Source organism: Sceloporus undulatus, chromosome 3, assembly GCF_019175285.1.
Source record: "Sceloporus undulatus isolate JIND9_A2432 ecotype Alabama chromosome 3, SceUnd_v1.1, whole genome shotgun sequence".
Lineage (NCBI taxonomy): Eukaryota > Metazoa > Chordata > Lepidosauria > Squamata > Phrynosomatidae > Sceloporus > Sceloporus undulatus.
Window position 1 is genome coordinate 32774454 of NC_056524.1, and position 20391 is coordinate 32794844.

Consider the following 20391-nt stretch of genomic DNA (forward strand, 5'->3'; position numbering starts at 1 on the left):
TGCACAATGTATGAGGAGCTTCACAAACTTTCTGGAAACTGCTTAGAGTACAAAACATGGGATTGGGGTTCTGGTGTTACAATGTGAGCCAAAAGTGCATTTCTTTTGATAAAGGAGATCTTTGATTCACCACCTTGGTTTCCTGATTGAAGTAAAAATGGCCTATGCACCAGGCAAATTCCATTCAGCAGCTGATGTAGTCACTTTGCTCATCACTTCTAAGCAACCTAGTGTTGAACTGTCCCCAGGGAGTGCCATTGCCTGTCCCCACTGCCTTCTGCTTGATAAATTTACAGGGATGGGCAGGCCTCTGAGGATCATGCTGTGAACAGCCTGAGTTGGTTCAGCAAAGAAATACTGACTGAAACAACTAAAGCAGTTGCCACTTCTTCACTTATTTTATTTTTTGTGGGGAGAACTTGTCCCGAGCTGAATTGAACATTAGAAAAACTTAATATTTCATTACACCTTGGTAGCTTCAAAGTTTAATTTGTTTACATTTGCATTGGATGGGGTGACATTTTAATGACTAGTGTTATTGTTATGAAGCCTTAATTTTTTTAAAAGAGCAGGGTTAACAGAGGAATGCATAAAAATACTGAGTGGACCTCTTGCATGACCAACATTGGCTGCTGGCTTCTTTAGAAAGTGCTCTTTATTAGTTCCCCACCTGGACTTTCCAGATGCATCTAAATTGCACAATCTGATTGCTGCTGAGGATGGGGGGTTTGCATGCCACGCACCTTGGGCAGATCAAGCCCGAAATCTCACTGGAAGCCCAAAATGACAAAAATATAGCCTGTGTACTCCGGATACTCATGAGAAGGCACCAATACATTGGAAAAAACATAATTTCTAAGAAAGGTGGAGGGAAGTAGAAAGAGAGGTAGTTACATGCTAGATGGTGGACTCTATTAGGGAGGTCACAGCTATGTTACAGGAACTAGGCAGAGTAGTGGGAGGACAGGGAATCTTGGAGTGTTTCATTCACAGTGTTGCCATGGATCAAGATCGACTCAGTTAACAGCAACAACACATCAGGAAAGTGCCTGGCTAATAGAGGGTATCTAGCAAGCTGTGAGATTTTTCCCCACTGATCTGCATCATCTCTTCTCTACATTCCCCCCTATCCATTTCCAGCAAGCTGCATGTAGTTCATTCAAAACCCATGGATTTTTAAAAATAAAAAGGCACAAAATCTGGGGAAGGGAGGCAATCCTGTCTATATCCCCTAAAAATAATTTAAATTGTCCTTTAAAAAACTAGAAACATTATGTGAAGTCAAAGGCTTTCATGGCAGGCATCCATAGTTTTTGTGTCTTTCGGGTCTGTGGCCATGTTCTAGAAGAGTTTATTCCGACATTTCATCAGGCAACAGAAACATACTCAGATTAACATGGGATCACTCCTCCTCAACCCAGAGTCACATAGGTATATGTGTGTGTTGGTGGTGTGCACGCGCACACACACACCACACACACACACATTCTCTTCCAGGTTAACATTCTCTGAAGTGACAGCCACAGATGATGGCAAAACGTCAGGAAAAAACTCTTCTGGAAACATGGCCACCTAGCCCCAAAAACCCACAAAAAATTATAGAATACAGTATGTTCCTTTTTATACCAAACAGATAAATTTTATTTATTTATTTATTTATTTTTATCCACTCTTCCCAGGACTGGGATCAGAGCGGCTTCACAGCATTAAAAAAAAACAAACAAACAAAATGTACAATTAAAAACATTTTAAAATAAATAATAAATGAGTACATTAAAAAGAATGATTTAAACTAGTCCAACATTCCAGCTGTCCTTAAGTAATCCTTAAAAGCCTGTTGAACAGATAGGTTTCAACCTGGGCGGAAAGCCATCAAGGAGGGAGCCGTTTTTATCTCCGGGAGGAAGTTCCAGAGTCTAGGGGCAGCCACCAAGAAGACCTCTCTCGTGTCCCCACAAACGTGTTTGAAGGTGTTGGGATGGAGATATGGTCCCACTCCCTAAGTTACTTTTGAAAATGTAAATCACTTGCATGTAACTCAGAAGGTAACTCAGGAAAAAGTAACTGCAAATTTTCTTGGCTATGGAACAACAGGCAGATCTGTCAGGTTTTTCATGTGTTGATAGCATCCTCTAAAACCTCTCAGGAGTCCTCAGGAAAAGCCAGGAGGATTGTGTAATATTTGTGTCTCTGTTCACAGAAAATAGATGGATGCTACCTGGCTGCCCACCTTTACCAGCGAATGAATGGTGATGGGAAGAGTGTGGTGGTAGCAGGTAGTTTGTAACAAGGATGGATTGTTACACAAAGGAGGTACTGATTCCCATCCACAATACTATACAAAAAACAATAGAATCCAATGTGCACATGTCATCAACAGGATTTCAGCTGCACATTTTCTTCTGCTTAATAAGAACGATGAGTAACATAGTGGGACATACTTTTCAGAAATGACTGGGCTCACACCAAAACCAATGTATTTTATAACAAGGATTGTTTTTGTGCCAAAAAGATTTTTTGCATAAAAGGATTTTTTTATGAAAGAAGTCCTAGTGTGAAATATTTTCATCTTATCCAGTCAGGGAAAACAATGACATATCCATTTCACATCCAGAATTAAGGCCTGTACAGACTGCCAACTATAAAGCTGTTTCGGGTCTCTTGGAGGTATGCTCTTTAAATGATGCATGGGTCCTAAGAGTCGGGTCCGCCAAAGCCACACTCTGTTCTAAGCACTGGAGTGCAGCTTGGAGCAGCTTCTGGATTCTTGGATGCTGCCATCATTTAACAGCATGCCTCCAAGAGACCCAAAGCAGCTTTATTTTGGCAGTCGTAACAGGCCTAAGTAAGCAAAGATTTATATTCCTTTTACTGTGACTCATTATTGCAGGGTAGGATCCAAACATTCACCTGCCTAGTTTAAGTAATTACATCTGATATGAAATAGGAGATTAAAAGGAAATCCTGTTTCATGCACTATGTCAAACATTATTCCTTATTGTTGCTGTAGATTTGGCAGTCAGTGTTAACCGACTTAGGGAAAGACTTAGTGAGAAAGCTCTATTCTGATCTAGGAGAGTCATGTAGGTGTAGATTCCCACACCCAGTCTGTGCCTCCATACCCTTTGGCTGGGTCATTGCCAGGCTGAAAGGTAGGTTGGGATTACATTAGATCATTAATATCTATAGCAGCTATGAGATCTTAAGTCAGCTCAAATGTCATAACTACTGAACAGCATGCAACCTAAGGAATGCTAGACGAATGAGTTAAACTGAAGACTTTGCTTCAGCTCATAGTAAGCAATGTATGGTTACTGGTATCTCCGAAGTATGTGCTCCTCTGAGATAAAGGTCAGGAAATGCAGAAAACACTTGGGCTGCTTGGGTTTGACCATTGCACCGTTCCATCCAAGGGAAACAGAAGAGACTTACCACTTGTGACATTTAGTTTTTCCTCCATATAAGGAGAAATGTGTTTTGATTGGCCTTTGCCAGTAGGTCAGAAATAAAGGGAAATCACATCAGCTCTGTGCTGTGGAAAACATTGTGGTGACAAGTGCCTGCGATTTAACCCAGGTCTCTGTCAGTCCAATAAAATGTCATCCTTATGGAAGTCATACCCAGCCAGCAAGCCATTAACTGAGGAAATGAATGTATCTCTTGGTCTTCCTTTAAAAGGATGCTGATTGTGTTTTCTTACTTGATGCAGACACTGGTGGGGTTTCCTGTAGCTGTCGAAGTTTCCATATGAGCTTTAGGAGTCATAGATTTGTTTGGGCTGGAGTATTAATCTCCTCTGCTTCATTAGGCTCTGAGTAGTGCTGTCTTATAACAACCTGCACTTGCTCTAGCAGCTAACTAATGTGTAAATTGCAAAGTAAAGTGCTGCTGTATCTTATGTTTGATGGTATGTAGCACCTTGCTCCGTAATACAGGCTGCTAGATTGTATCATAATCAAGGGGGTTGTTTGCATATTTAATTCTATGTGTAGAACCGTTTTGAGTGTGGCAGATGCCAAACTGCAGATGGCAAGCAGGTTACTTCCTTTGAATCCAGTGGCCTTAATGTGGAAAAAAAATTGAGCCAGCTCTTGGGAAATCATGAACACAAATTCTAAATGACAGGAGCTGAAAAAGCTGCTGTCTTATTTTGCATTTTGTGTTGTTGTTTAAAACTAGACCTTTGCTTCCTACCCTTAATGCTGGATGGCACTACTGGACTTTCCCTGTATTCATGAGGTCAAAGAAGCATGCTTGTCCATCAGTAAAATTGTGGGGGGGGGGGTTAAAATAGAAGATCTATGCTGCTCATAAATACCTGAGAATGTTTTAAAGAGTATTTTCTTCTCTCCATCCCTGACTATAGCAGTCACACTACGGATAGCAGTTGTCTGCAAAAGGCTACAAAGTTTCGGCTATGCATTTTTAGTGTGCATAGATGCTGTGTGTGAAGATTGTTTTTTTTTCTTGTGAGAAAAACCGTCTTCCTGGATTGAGCGATTCAGTGTAACAGAGACATGCTAGTTCAGATCTGTAAGCAATAGAATCATCCCTGCGCAGTGTGGAGCAGTACTTTAGGTACAGTTGAGAAGGGTATGTTGAGCGTACAAGTAATTTTCCTCCTGTTGTGAGGACAGGCTATGAGGCCCTTACTTTGAGCGGCAGCTCTCAAATGGGATAGATGATCTTGTTCTGTAATCAGTGTTAAATGAAATTCAGTGCCATTCTGGTCAGTTTCTAACAGTGCAGTGTGGTAGTCTTCACCTCGGGGAGCAGTGGTAGGCATACCATTTCTTTATAACTATAGTTTAAGGCGTCCCCCCCCATCAATGTAACATTTAAAAAATAGAGGTTTGTGGCTCCTGTTTCCTAGGCATGCCATCTTCCAGCACATGCTACTCTATTTTCTTGCCTAATTTTCCATGCTTTTCCTCTCAATAGTGAATCTGAATCTGAATTCTGTGGCTATTGAACATGCTTGATTTTCATTGGTTGGGGGGTGGGGGCTGGGGGCTGGGGGGGAATTGCTAAAGGATTTTAAATTAAAAATATTTTAATTTCATTCTATTTTGCTACTTCTGCTAACCCCTGAGCCTCCTAATACAACCTACTTATGTGTGAGTGGACTTTTTTTTACTACAGAAAGATCCACACAGAAACAATATGTTTATTATTAGAGTCATAGAATCATAGAACTGAAAGAGACCACAGGGGCCATCCAGTCCAACCCCAGCCATGCAGGAACTCACAGTCAAAGTATCCATGACAGATGGCCATCCATCCTCTGTTTAAAGACCTCCAAAGAAGGAGACCACACCACACTCTGAGGGAATGTGTTCCACTGTCGAACAGCTCTGACTGTCAAGAAATTTCTCCTAACGTTGAGGTGGAATCTCTTTTCCTCTAATTGAATTTATTGCCACAGGTCCTACTCTCTGGAGCTTCAGGAAGCAAGCTAACTCCATCCTCAATGTGACACCCCTTCAAATACTTAAAACAGGGCTATCATATCACCTCTTAGCTGTCTCTTCTCCAAGCTAAACATACCCAGCTCCCTAAGTCTTTCTTCATAGGGCATGGTTTCCAGACCCTTCACCATTTTGATCAACCTCTGGACATGCTCCAGCTTGTCAACATCCTTTTTGAATTGTGGTGCCCAGAACTGGACTCAGTATTCCAGGTGAGGCCTGGCCAAAGCAGAATAGAGTGGCACTGTTCATTCCCTTGATCTAGACACTATACTTCTATTGATGCAGCCTAAAATCGCATTTTCCTTTTTAGCTGTTGCATCACACTGTTGACTCATGTTCAACTTGTGGTCTACTTGGACTCCTAGATTCCTTTCACACGTCATCTCCTTAAGCCAGGTGTCCCCCATCCTATATCTATGCATTTCATTTTTCTGCCCTAAATGCAGTTCCTTACATTTCACTGTGTTGAAATTCATTTTGTTAGCTTTGGCTGACTTATTAAGGTCATCTTGACTTTTGATCCTGTCTTCTGGGCTATTCGTTGCTCCTAATTTGGTGTCATCTGCAAATTTGATAAGCATGCCCTCTATTCTTTCATCCAAGTCACTGATAAAGATGCTGAATAGCACTGGGCCCAGGACAGAACCCTGTGGCACCCCCCTAGTCATTTCTCTCCAGGATGAAGAAGAGCCATTGTTAAGCACCCTTTGGGTTCAGCAGGTCAAGCAATTACAAATCCACCTAACAGTCACATTGTCTAGCCCACATTTTACCAGCTTGTCTGCAAGAATATCATGACAGACCTTGTCAAAGGCTCCCAGTATCTGCTTCTTGAGGCAGTTGGCCTTTCCTCATTCACAATCCAAGTCAGGTTCATGGTCTCTCATGGTCAGATTCCAGGCCTGCCATCACAACTCTTGAGCCTCAGAATACTGCATTCTCCACCCTCCACTATGCAAAATGTTAAGCTTGTCCAAAGACACACAACAGCCTGCCCCTTTACTTAGGATCACCATATCTCTCTCTTGTAGTTCCCATGGCGGAGTAATGAAAAATGTTCCTTCTGCAAGATTGTGCCTGCATTATAACAGTATCCACCATCACCACACTTTGTAATATTCCATCAATTCCTTTTCTTTCACCATCATTTTAAAAGATACAGAGGAATGGGCACATTGCAAGTTCAATGGAAACACATGTTTCCTCCTACTGTACTTTTTCTAGCTTTAAATTTCCTGTTGATTTCAGTCATAATTTCCTATTAAGCAGAAGGAGACACTTTCATTTTCTACCTGATTTTGACCAGCTTCATTCCACTAACATTCTCAAGATGAATTTATATATAAACTCAAACCGAATAAATAGCTTTGGTTGCAGAATCTAGTATCTGGGTTTCTCCTTCCTTTGAGGTCTTTAAACTCTGTGATTCTGTGAGGTTATGGAAACCATCCTTTAAAAAAAAAACAAGAAAGAAAGTCATGCAATTTCTTTCAACGAGCTTTCTCATTAGAATCATAGAGTTGGAAGAGACCACAAGGGCCATCCACTCCAACCCCGCTGCCATGCAGGAACTCTCAATAAATGCATGCCCAACAGATGACCATCCAGCCTCTGCTTAAAGACCTCCAAGGAGGGAGACTCCACCACACTCTGAGGGTTTGTGTTCCACTGTTGAACAGCCCTTACTCTCAGGAACTTCCTCCTAATGTTGAGCTGGAATCTCTTTTCCTGTAGCGTGCATCCATTGCTTGTGTCTCAGTCTCTGCTGGAGCAGAAAACAAGCTTCCTCCCTCCTCAGTGTGACACCCCTTAAAATATTTAAACAGGGTTACCATATCACCTCTTAACCTTCTCTTCTCCAGGCTAAACATCCCCAGCTCCCTAAGTCATTGCTCAAAGGGCATGGTTTCCAGACCCTTCACCATTTTAGTCTCCCTCCTTTGGACACGCTCCATAGCTTAGAAATTGTATTCTTTCAATTTAAGTCTTAATTCCTGGAATTCCCTAGTCAGTAAGGCCATTGGTTATTTTAGCTGGGGGAGGGATTCTGGGAGTTGAAATAGAAAAAAAACTTTTCCAAGCTCTATCCAGATCTCTGCTAGTGGAAAGAACGTCTTCTAGGTGTGGTCTCCTACATCACTTGAGAACTAGTAAACTAATGAAGTGAGTTAATCGATGGGAATTAAGAATGGCCACCATACATGGCTGATGAGCCAGCCTTTCCATTAGCCAGGCCAGCCTTTCCATTACGTAGAGTGAGGTAGGTGTTTCAAATGGCTAACACTAGGAAGTAGCGAAAAAATATTGGAATCAGAGCAATACATAATGAGTGTCTTCTCTGTGCACCTCTAAACTAGTCTCCTCCCTTCTGGTGTGATGGAGGATGCTGTCCATTCAGTAATAGTGAAGGCCTATTTATCTGCCAATCCACTTGGTGTTTGTACATAAAATGGGACAGCATGCCATATTGTCCTTTACCTAAGGCAGCAAACTATCTTGAGAGGATAATGTTACTCAGCCTGAAGGGTATCCACCAGCTATGCACCCTGGGGATTGTGGGAGCTTCAGTCCCCAAAAGTAACTTTTCCTAGCTTGGGATAAGATGTTAGACAACCCTGCTTACCTCCTCCTTACTGGAGGCACTGGAGTGGAGGTAAAGGAAATCTGCTTAGTCCTCCTGGCTTCTCTCTGGATCCTTAATAAGTTGTTCTTCTCTCTTGCAGCCCTCAATGCAGCAAAATATGAGAAATTACAAAAAGAGAAAGAGGAGCTGGAAAAGAAGTTTGAGAATAAGCTGAGGAAGCTCGGCTGGGAACAACAAGGAGAACTGCAAGCACTTGAAGAACGGCTGCAGTTGCAATATAGTGCCGAAATAGAGCGCTTGCAAGAAGATCACCGGATGCAGCTTACCAAGATCAGGACTCAGCATCAAGAACAGGTCAGTCATGGGATGCTCACTTTGGAGTCTATCAGACAAGGGAAATTGGAAATTGAATCCAAAGGCATTCCGAATACAATCATGGGGTTTAACGTTATTGTGTGATAACCTACCACACGCAATTTCGAGCAATGGGAAGTCAGTCTGAATGAAATCATGGGGTTTCACGTTATTGCGTGATAGACTACCACACACAATTTCGGGCAATGGCAAGCTATTTTTGGGCAATGGGGAGTCAGTTCGAATGCAATTTGAATTTATGTAAATTCACTGAACTAGCGAATTCTCGTGAATGCGTTTTGGCCCCACTTTCTTTTCATTCGAAATTAAGAGAAATTCCTCCCGTGTGATAAACTCCTTTGTCTACTAGGTGGAAAACCTGGTCAGCAGTTTAGAGCCATGCATAGTGCAAAGCCAAGTACATTATGTCAGTCTTAATTATTAGTTTCCCTTTGAGTCACTCTCCTCTCACCATTGCTGCACCCATACACTGCATATGTGAAGTGCTGGCAAAGAATTTTTCCTTTCTTTAGTGACATAGGATTTGGTACAAAGCCTTTGGAGAATGAAATTAACAGGCAGACACAAATATACCAAAGTTTTTGCATCAGTGTACATTCTGGTTTGAGTATTGAACTATGGTTCTGGAGATCAGGGTTCAGTTCCCCACTCAGCCATAAAACCCACTGGGTGACCTTGGGCAAGTCACATGAAAGTCTCTGAAAAAATCTTGTCCAGAAAGCCTCAGGATAGGTTAGCTTTAGAGTCACCATAAGTCAGAAACAACTTGAAAGTACACAATACACAGACACTCTCAAAACACATTTATTTATTTTCCTGCTTTTATCCCGATATAGGAACTCAAGGTGGGTAACAGCAAATTTAAATCAATACAAATTAAAAACAATACAAAAACACTTCAAACATGTAAGTATAACATTTAAACAATTAATAAAGTTAAAAACATTAAACATTAAAATAGTAAAAATGCAAGTGAAACACAAACATGTCCTAACTCTGATGGTGCCAATTGTGGTTTCATTTGAGCACCAAGGAAAGGACTTTTATGTGTAAACTGACTGGCTATGGAGTTCTAAAACCATTAAGCTGAACATCATGGCTTGTTTTCAACTCCTCCTTTCTGCTCTTTTATCTGTCTGATTGCTTGGGATAGGTTGGTGATGGCTTATTTATTTATATAGTCTGGCATCTTGTCAGGCAGTTATGATGTCATAAGATAGACTTGTGACCTCTTAACTGTTTCATACTTACATTTACAATTGTGGCACCATTGCCACAATCACAAATTCCCCTAAAACTCACCTTAAAAGCCAGACAGCAAAGATACCAAGCGAAGGAGTTCTACAGTGCTGGTGAACAGGATGCTGAAGGATGAAGTGTTCAAACCCCTTCTACCAGTGAGCTGCACTATGATGAGGAGTTGCTTCAGGACTACACAGGAAGGTTACTGGACACATCATCTTTCAGCGCCCCACTTGCCAGTCCCAGAGAATTCCTTCACTTGATATGGTTGCTTGGCTATTAAGGTGGGTTTTAGGCTTCAGATCAGTAGATAGAGCATAGCTACACCATCATAGCTATTGTCCCATGCAGATTCTTGGCCATATTTTAGAGAATTTATATCCTGCCTTTGTCCTGGCATGGGGCCCAAGGTGGCTTACAACAAATTCAAACACAGTACAGCTAAAAAAAAAATCTTAGTAATACAAAAGTGTAAAAAAAAACCCAATTCTATTAAAAGCACATTAAAACTGTTTAAAATTCATTTAAAATATTATAAAAAGATAAAAGCACATCCCATCCCATTAAAAGACCATTCTGCAACATGAATTAAAAGCCCAAAGGCCTGCCCAGATAAAAAGATCTCTGCCTGCTAATAGAAAGAGAAGGGTAGCATAGAAATGTTTGAGAATGTAACACAATAAATAACCACACATTATGTCATGGGCTGTCCCATGAGTTCATGAGTTCAATATTTAATGTCAGGAATTGTGTATATAAATCAGGGCTACATCAGGCAAAAGACTGTTTTAACTAACCATAACTCACAAAAGATAGAGGAGCAGAAGAGGGTAACATGTTGGCATATTTTAATGTAAAAGCATGAAAGCCCCCTGGAGGCTGTGACTGTCATCTTGTTAGTGAGTTACAATGGTGTAAATTCAGCCCTTTTGGTAGGAATAGCTGGAGGCATCTCTGCTGCTCTATCCATCTTACCATCTCATGAGATCTCTCCAATAAAAAAGCTCTAATTATAGTACATTGAAAATCTAACTTTGGAGAAGGAAAATATTATTATTATTATTAACCTTTATTTATGAAGTGCTGTAAATTTACACAGCGCTGTACATACAGTCTTTTTAATTAGACGGTTCCCTGCCCTCGGGCTTACAATCTAAAAAGACATGACACAGAAGGAGAAGGGAGTGGTGGAGGGAAAGGGTAAGAGGTCCAGTAGTTCCTCTCTACCTCCAAGGCCTGGACCAAGGCAGATGGACTGGAGGGAGGGCTTGGCTTCATAATGGATTATTAATCTTCTTCCAGGAAAAATACATACTCTCAAGTAGAATCACATGGGTCAAGTGCTGCCTTGCTCTCCAAATTCATCATTTTGTATACTTTCTTTAAAGTCTGGAATAAAAATCCAAAGTAAATTCATTGAACCCCCTGAAATGGAAGCCAATAGTTACCAGTGGTTGTGACCATTATGACTTGCAGTTATCAGTACCATCATTCCCAATGAATTTTGTCTAATCTTAATTTTAAATTGTCTAAACCAGTTTGAGTTTGTCTAACTGTGCTGTTTTATTATGCGAATAGGTGGATAATATTGCAGCAACTCAGGAAGTAGCAGTGCTAGAGATGGAAAATAGCCATACAGTTGCTATTGCCGTACTCCAGGATGAATATGAACGGAAAGTTCAAGGTAATTTTGTAACACTGACTAAAATGGGACCGTCCTGAAAATGGAGATGGTAACTTGTGGGAATATTTTGGGATCAGCAGTGGTGGGCTAGACAGGATACAGTTTATTCTCAAGAACTACTTTCTGCTACATGTGCCCCTCACGCTTTTTATCCACGATTGCAGGCCTTCTTCCAGGTGTCAGTACCAAATGATGCTACTGGATAAACAAGGTCTTTTCAGTGGTGGTTTAGTGGAATGCTTTCCCCAAATATGTCTTTGAGTTCCCATCATTGTACCTTTTCAGGGACAAAGCTAAAGCCTGGGTTTTTCAAAAAGCTGTTATCTAAACCTAGCATGCTATGTCCAGACTCGACTCTGTAATAATAATCAGTTATTTTAATATTGTAATAGATGGTTGTTGTTGGTTAGAGCTCAGTCATGCTTACACTAGATTTATTGAAAGCAATGGGAGTTAAGACAGAGGGTTGGTATTTGATAGAATTGCATAACTGTAACTAGCTCTTTAGTAAAACTAAGACTACATCAGTCCTCACCACCACCACCTTAACATCCAGCAACTACATTGGGTGAAGAAGGTATGTTCAGCTGACAATCAAGGCACAAGTAAGAAGATAATTCCCTTCTGTTAACCACAAAAGTACGAGACTTGGAGAACCTCCACTACTAGTAGCAATCTATTTTTGATACATTGAGAAATTGTCTAGCTTGGCTTGCAAGAGGGAGGTAACATCAAGAACAGAAGCACCAACTATACCAATTCTCACTGATGGTAATTCCAGGTGTAGGTAAACTAAGAGAGCTTTTACTTGAAAAGTATATGAAGAACACACATTCGAGAATGGCTCACTCTTAACAACCAGCATACAGAGCTAACCAAAACAGAAAAGGAAAATGGGATTGAGGATTGGATTGAGGGGTAATATCTACCTGTTTTGAAGAATGATCCATGGAAAGTAGGAGCAGCTCAGACCAGGAGTCTGAGGGCAATGGCCACTGGGCATAGCAGGCTCGTTGACTGTGGCATGGAAACTAGGTTTTCCTGGTCATATTTATACTTTAAAACTAGCCCCAAGCTAAGATGATTTCATGGGAAACAAAGACTTGATAGTCCTTCAGAAGGACCAAAAAAGGTTTCTAGAGTGGTGGATTGCTTTGATATCCAGAAGATGGAGAAGACTAATTTGATTGATGGTAGCTTCACTGACCTTAGAACACATTGACAAGACATGGAATAGCCCAAAATAGGTATAGAGGAAGGGTATTTAGGAACACAACAGATGATAAAAGGGAATCCAGTCTTGTTTGATCTGTTGGCAAGAACTCATCTTTGACTTTTGGTTTTTGTAACATATGCAGAACATGCAGCGGGGGCTGCATCCTTTAGCAAGCCCACTTCAGTCTTTGTTTTCAGCCATCCACATGCCTGGGGTCTATGTGCCATATTTAAAATACAGTGCATATGCTCAAACCTGCGGAGAGCTGTGTGGAAGCACGCAGGGCGGTGCATCCCATTCAAATGAATGGGGCGTGCACCAATGGCACGCATGCACCGCTGCGCTCCTGTGCCGCCACTACATGCACAAGCCCCATTCAAGTGAATGAGGCTCAAGCATACGCGTTTTTTGGCTTACGCGGGGGGGGGGTCTGGAACGCATCCTCCGCGTAAGCCAAGGGCCCACTGTACTACCTTGTCTGGTGTTTTGTAGGTCATTACAGCCTCTACAGCCCATGCTAGCATCCAGCAATGTGATGTCAAAATAGCTTGATCATGAGGATATCAGGGCTTACACCAGCAAGTGAGTCTGCAACAATCAGAAGCATGATTCTGTCGCCATTCCTTGTCATAGCCTCACTCTGTAGTGGAAGGGCTTGAAAACCTCAACCTCTCTCAATCCCAATCAGCAGCAGAACAGACCTCCTTTGCCTGATGTGGCAGCTAAGTGTTAAGGTGGACTAGGGAGGTCAGACCAGGAGATGTTGCTTAGTTACACATACTTAGGATACAGAACTAAGGCTGCATCTACGTTGCAGAAATAATTCAATCTGACACTGTTTTAACTGCCATGGCTCAGTATTATGGAATTCTGGGATTTGTAATTTCTTGTAGCACCAGTGCTCTCTGACAGAGAAGTTTAAATATCTCACAAATCTGCAAATCCTAGAATTCTGTAGCACTGAACTATGGCAGTTAAAGGAGTATCAACCTGGATTATTTCTGCAGTGCAGATGCAACCTAAGTAGCCAATGTATAATATCATCAGTGATATTTAATCTAATGTAGGTCTGACTGAGTCTGGATTCAACCTTATTTTATATTTAATTTTCCTGTGAATTCATTGATTTGTGTATTGATTTATTTAATGTATGTTTAGGCCACCTTTCAGCGCCGTGCTCTTTTATGTGTACATAAAAGATTCATTATCCCATTCAACAGATCAAGATACATTAAATGCAAAAAAAAAGAATGTTAACATCATAGATTTAAACACTGTTAGAATTGCGAAGAATAATGAAGCAGTTCAGAATCACATAAAAACAGCTAATTACTTAGTTATTCTATGTTGCTATGAGTTCTCCTTCCTAAGAAAAATCTGGATATACATTATTAAAATCAATCAGTCAATATTACACAGAGTCTATCATTCAGAAATTTCTTTTTGTACTGCAACTCCTCAAATCCACTAGCCAGTATGGCCACTGGCTATGTTGGTTAGACTATTGCAGGAAATGTTCTCCAAGTCTTCATCCCCCTCTTGTGGATAAACTGGGCACTAAAAGAGCTGATATGGAGATAGGTTTTATTTATACAGTCACTTTGTAGCAATTTGGCTCTTAAAATTTTAAAATGCACAGTTTAACACCTAGTGGATTATTAAACTGCAAATTTATTCAGGATCAACTAATATTTCATACCAATAAAATATAATTGGGGAACAGCCTTGCATAGCATGCAACACAGAGGGCTGAATAAACCATAGGAATTTTTCCTAAACCCAGTGTGCATCATTCATTATTGTGTCCATAGCTGAAGTTTTGGCTGAAATCTTGTTGGCGCACTGCATTCATGGCTGCACTTTTTAAAATGCTGGTAAGGAAAAACAGACAAAATCATCAGGCTCTGAGCAACCTATGTCTCTTTTGTCCTACTTGCCTTCATCTGCTGTGCCCATTGTCTTTTTCTTCTTGCCACCCTTGTGTATGCCAGTGTAGATTTCTGGTCATCATAACCAATCTCGTTTTTATTGTTAAAGTACTTTAAATTTGTGATCCTGAAAATATTAGAGACTAATAATGCCCCATTATTGATTGATATGATTATGACAACACTGGTCTGAGTTACCACTCCAGATATGGAAGCTACCAGTGACCATTAGAAACTAGCTGCAAAGGTGGACATTTTGGGTTATTGCTGCACAGCAGAGAGAGTTTTAAGAGCTATGCTTATTATGCAGGAATGTGAAAACAAATGGAATGTATAAATGGGAATGGCAAAAGTGATGTTTCCACTCCCATTTGTACATGAATTTTCCAGATATAATTGTGTGTATTTTATTATATTACTAGCTGGTTTTTCACGGGAGAACAAATAGCCATAATTAATTGTCATTCCATTTCAATAGCTCTGGAAGATGAATGCCTATCTCTTGGGGTGCTCAAGTCTTCCACATTTTGCCCTACAGTATCAGTTGCCCTTGATAAAGCCTGTCTCTTTTCATCAGCCACCAAACATACTATTCTTTATCGGGGGGGGGGGGGGATTATGGTGATCCTCAAGTCCCCCCCCCCCCCATGATTTCTTATATGCAATATAATGTAGACTGTATTTTAAGTCAGACCATCCCAAATATACCCTCAGATTTTGGTGAATATCCATCCAGACATTTTTGTTGTTGTTGTGGTAGCCAACAGACATGCAGATAGAAACATTGGCCAAACCCCTAAATTGAGTAGATGCAGTTGTACTCTACACTTATGGAGTTATGCACAGTTGTGCAACACTGCCTCTTTAGTGAAGGGCATCATTAGGGAACGAAATGTACATTGCACTTGGATGTGCAATGCAAACAAATGTATAATGTGCACCAGTGCACAGAAGCAACACATACAGAACCCCACTTGTGCTTCTGAAACTTGAATACATGACACATGGAATATTTACACAGATTTTCACCTGACTGCTATGTTCTTAGAGCTACTGTCCTAACTCTCTTGACAATGTGTTCATTTGGAGGGGTGTATGTGTTGGTTTTATTTTGTTTTTTGGTCTAGTAGATTAGTCCCCGAGAGCTGGCACAGTGTAGCGGTTTGAGAATTGGACTAGGACTCTGGAAACCAGGGTTCGATTTTCAGGTCAGCCATATAAATCCACTGGGTGATCTTGGACATGTCACACACTCTCATCCTCAGAGGATGGCAATGACAAACCCCCTCTGAAGAAACTTGTCAAGAAAACCCCATGATAGGTTCACCTTAGTGTCACCATAACTCAGAAACAACATGAAGGTACATACTGTAGCAACAACAGATTAGTCTCAGAGGCTTTAATAAAAAGCCTAGTTTTTACTCAGCACTGAAATGATACTAGTGTGGACACCAATCAGGTCTCCAAGGGGAGGTCATTCCACATCTGGGATGCCACTGCAGAGAAGGTCCTCTTCCATGTCCTCCCATTTTATACTTTCCATACCAGTGGGACACCAAGGAGGCCTGTTACTTTCAAGCTATTAAAAGGAATAGCTGTGAAACAGCTTTAGCAAAGTCAGACTGAGTAGTGGGAAAAGAAAGGTTGTATAGAGGCAGCCACCTAGAGGAGTATGGGTAAGGAGTTCAACATATGCCAAGCCAAGACTGAGTTTTGTTCTTTTTAAACTTTGTCTAGAATTGAATTCTGCTCATGAGCTGGAAAAAAAAGAACTTGAAGAAAATTTTGAGAAGTTGCGTCTGTCACTGCAGGTAAGTACTTTTTATTGAGATGGGGAAAAAATCATGATGGTCTGTGTCACAGATACCTTCTCTGGGTTGCTCACATAGACACCTGCCCTGCGGCTCCTGTCATTCATCCTGCCCTGCCATCTTTAAGCCACTCCCTGGCTTTAGTGTTTGACCTAACTAAATACTAGATAGAAACACATGTTTTAATTTGAGTTTTGAATTTTACTGTATTTTACTGAGACTTGAAATGTTTTGTCTGTGAGCCACCTTGGGTCCCTCTGGGGAGAATAACTAAATAACCAAATAAATAAATAAGTTTGGTTTGCATTTATTGAATACCAGCAGATTCAGACATCAGCCATGTAGATGGTTCTGTTCTTATTTCAGGTATCACTTGTTTTAGTGATACCTTTATTGGCCAACCGAAATGCACGGTATACTTGTTGCAAGGTTTCGAAGCTCCGTGGACTTCTTCTTCAGGCAAGATGTTACAAATCTAACAGGAGGAAAAAAACAATTGGAGATGTTAGTCAGATGCCTGCATGTTGTTTCAGTCCTTAATAATAATAATAATAATAATAATAATAATTAGTATTAGTATTATTTCTATTTCCCGTCCCTCCTGTGGATCGAGGCAGGATTACATCAGTCAGCAAATTTCAACAATAAAAACATATCAAATACATAGCATAAAAATATACATTACTATCAATACAATATAGTTGGTCGACTCTCCATAAAAACATACAATACAGTGGGCCCGTGCCTTATGCAGGGGGTCTGTTCCGGACCCCCACCCCCACCCCCCACATAAGGCGAATTCCACCTATGCTCAAGCCCCATTCATTTGCTCAAGTCCCCATAAAGCATGCCCGCGTATAACGCAGGTGCACTGTACTAAGAGACGTGAGATATTTTACAGCAGGTTTGGTGGGTAGGCTCGCCGGAAGAGATCCGTTTTCAGTGCTTTCTTGAAAGCATCTAAAGTGGTAATAAGACGGATCTCTTCCAGCAAATCATTCCACAACATGGGGGCCATGGCAGAAAATGCTTTGTGGGAAATGGTCACTAGCCTGGTATTTGCGTAGTCTAGTGATTTCTTCCCAGTTATTCTGAGAGTGCGGGGCGGATTGTGTAGGGAGAGGCGTTCCCTCAAGTAACTCGGTCCCAAGCCATTTAGGGCTTTAAAGGTAATAACCAATACTTTGTATTGCACCCGGAAGCTAATTGGCCACCAGTGCAGAGATTTTAATATTGCTGTTATGTGGTCAAACCTCATAAAGATGTTTTGATGGGGTTGATATCTTTTGCAGGCAGGCTCCTCCTCCTTTTGTCCATGCAGCAAGAGGGAGATTTTCAAAGTCCACGAAATTTAAAAGTCCATTTGCATCTCAACAGGGACCCCTCTTTTGCAATCCAATATGTCTCCATTCCAGCATATTGTGTATTTTGGTTGGCCAACAAAGGTATCACTAATGGATTTTTGTTTGTATTTGTTAAATGGCCAGCACAGCTACCCCTGAATGCTACTTCTTTTAATGTCAGTGTAAACAATTTGTCCTGAACTCTTCTCTCAGCACTTTACAACCATCCTTCCCCTCTTATACCAAATGCACACCAAGAGCTCCCAACTAACCACCTGACAATTAACCAGGTAATCCTCTCTTTTTATAGTCATTCCCCCTCAGACTCCTTTACCAGCATTCCAAGGGCCATGATGGGCAGCCCTGCTCTTCAGAATCTTGCTTGTTATGATGTGTCTCTAAAGGAAATGGATTTGTGCATTGGGGCACCTCCAGTGGCTACATGACCAAACATCCCTTTTAAAGTCAAGTTGATATCAAAGGTCAACTAGGAGTGATGGGTGGTTGATCCATGGTGTAACCCATGGGGAGGGGGAGCTATCCCATGGATCAACCCTTCATCACTGCTAGTTGACTTTGGATATCAACTTGATAGTAAAAGGGATGTTTGGTCACATAGCCACTAGAGTTGCCTCAATGGCCATGACAATAAGGCTGGGTCTGAACAACATAGATCTGACCCCTACTTCTTTGTACATTTCACCATCATGTTTGAGCTCTCAAATGGAGCTATTGATCCAAAGAGCTATCTTATGTCAAGTTGAAAGCATCACAAGCAACTTCTGTTTGTGCTCAATATTAATTACAGGACCAGGTAGACACCCTCACTTTTCAGAGCCAATCTCTAAAGGATAAGGCAAAACGATTTGAAGAGGCGTTAAAGAAAAACACTGAAGAACAACTAGAGGTAACCAAGATATGTGTACTGCATATGTAATTTAATATAACATGTTAAAACAAAATCTTTTCTCCCCTTCGGCTTCTGGCTGGTTTTCATTTTGTTAGGCAAGATCATAAACATTCATAATTTGGGGTAATTCTGTTGTGATGACTTTGGATGAAGTCCTACATCATCCTTACATAGTATAAATCAACACTCATGTAGTTATGCAATGGTTGCAATACACCACCCTTCTGCTGAATACTGGCATTTTGCAATCAATTGTCCGTCTGTCCGTGTGTCTTCTAATTGTTTCATTGTGCAATGGAGAATGTACACTGTTTTTTCAATCCCAGTGAAAAAGGAGGGTACATTGAAGCATTGATGAATAGAATCATAGGCGGGATACAAACCGCCGCTTTGCGGCACTCCCCCGCCGGCGCCATCTGCTCCGCGCGGGAGCCGCAGCAGCCAAACCACGCGACTCCCGCGCAGAGCAAAAAAGAAGCTCCATTTCGGAGCTTCTTTCTGCGGCGCCTCTATGATGTCGCGAGGCGCCGCAGGCGCATTCGTGACGTCATAGGCGCCGCGACACGTCTGGATGCTATGCGTCCAGTACGTAAAGATGGCGGCGCCCATGTGGAAGGGGCGCTGCCATCTTGTACGTATTGTATACGTACTATATGGCGGTGTATGCTGAAAGCACCGCCCCTTCCTAACCCTAGTACGTATACAATACGTACTATATGGCGGTGTGTATCCCGCCCTAGAATCATAGAGTTGGAAGAGACAACAAGGGCCATCCAGTCCAATCCTCTGCCATATAGGAATATACAGCAAAACCACTCAGAACAGATGGCCATCCAGCCTCTGTTTAAAAACCTCCAAAGAAGGAGACTCCACCACACTCTAGGTGGGTGTGTTCCACTGTCAAATAGTTCTTACTGTAAGGAAGTTCATCTTAATGTTGAGGTGGAATCTCTTTTCATGTAAATAGTTATGTACCATCTAGGAATATGCATGGCTGGAATCCTAGAACAGTTCTATTAAATCAGTTGGTGAGTGATGAATCAACACATTAGTAAATCCAACTGATTAAATTGTTTTATTTTAGTTAAGACTAACAATAGAAATTAGGATCTTGTGAAATGGTTAGCATGATAGAACTCTGTTTACAAAAGCATGAACTGAATAGGTCTATTGTACAGCAGCCAGAAAAAGTACTGCTGGTCCAAGGACGCTTCCCCATGTGTGACGCCAGCAGAATTCTGTCCCTAATGTATTATTTATGATTATTTACAGACCACTTAGATCTTCAATTTCAGACTACTTTAGTATCCTGTGGTCAAACAACTAAAGCTTTTTGAAGCAACCTTCATTTGGTCAGTTGCCAAAGTAAAGCATAAATTAAGTAAAGCATAAAATAAAGCTTTCCCCTTCAAATTGCATGCAAGTGACAGAGGTTCTGATACTTTTCTAGCTAACTCTCAAAACTATTCAAGAAGGAAAAGCAAATTAAGTATACTTGCAGAATTATCTATGCCTTTGCATTATTTTATTCTTCTATCCTTTTTAATCACTGTTTCTAATGCTTGAACCTACTTAATTCTGTTTGGGGGGGGGGAGAATCCAACAAGACGAATCTGTCTTGCTACAGTTTTCCATCTGGTTCACAGAGACCCTGAATGCCTCTCCCTGAGGTCCTGACAGGGTTTAGATAAGTCTCAAAGTATTGACTAGATGGGTCTTTGTTTTGTGAAGTCGAAGGCTTTCATGGCCAGCATCTATAGTTTTTTGTGGGTTTTTCGGGCTATGTGGCCATGTTCTAGAAGAGTTTCTTCCTGACATTTCGCCAGC

General features: G+C 41.1%; 1 protein-coding gene across 1 annotated transcript in view; it reads left to right on the forward strand.

Moving 5' to 3' along the window:
• Positions 1-18892, forward strand: part of MTUS2 (microtubule associated scaffold protein 2) — a 464127-nt gene extending 445235 nt beyond the window's left edge. The window contains exons 9-12 of the mRNA XM_042460986.1: positions 8195-8409; positions 11251-11356; positions 16238-16311; positions 18463-18892. Of these exons, the coding sequence (XP_042316920.1) occupies positions 8195-8409; positions 11251-11356; positions 16238-16311; positions 18463-18591 (524 nt within the window). The 3' untranslated portion in view covers positions 18592-18892. The remainder of the gene's footprint in view (positions 1-8194; positions 8410-11250; positions 11357-16237; positions 16312-18462) is intronic.
• The last annotated feature ends 1499 nt before the right edge of the window (positions 18893-20391 follow it).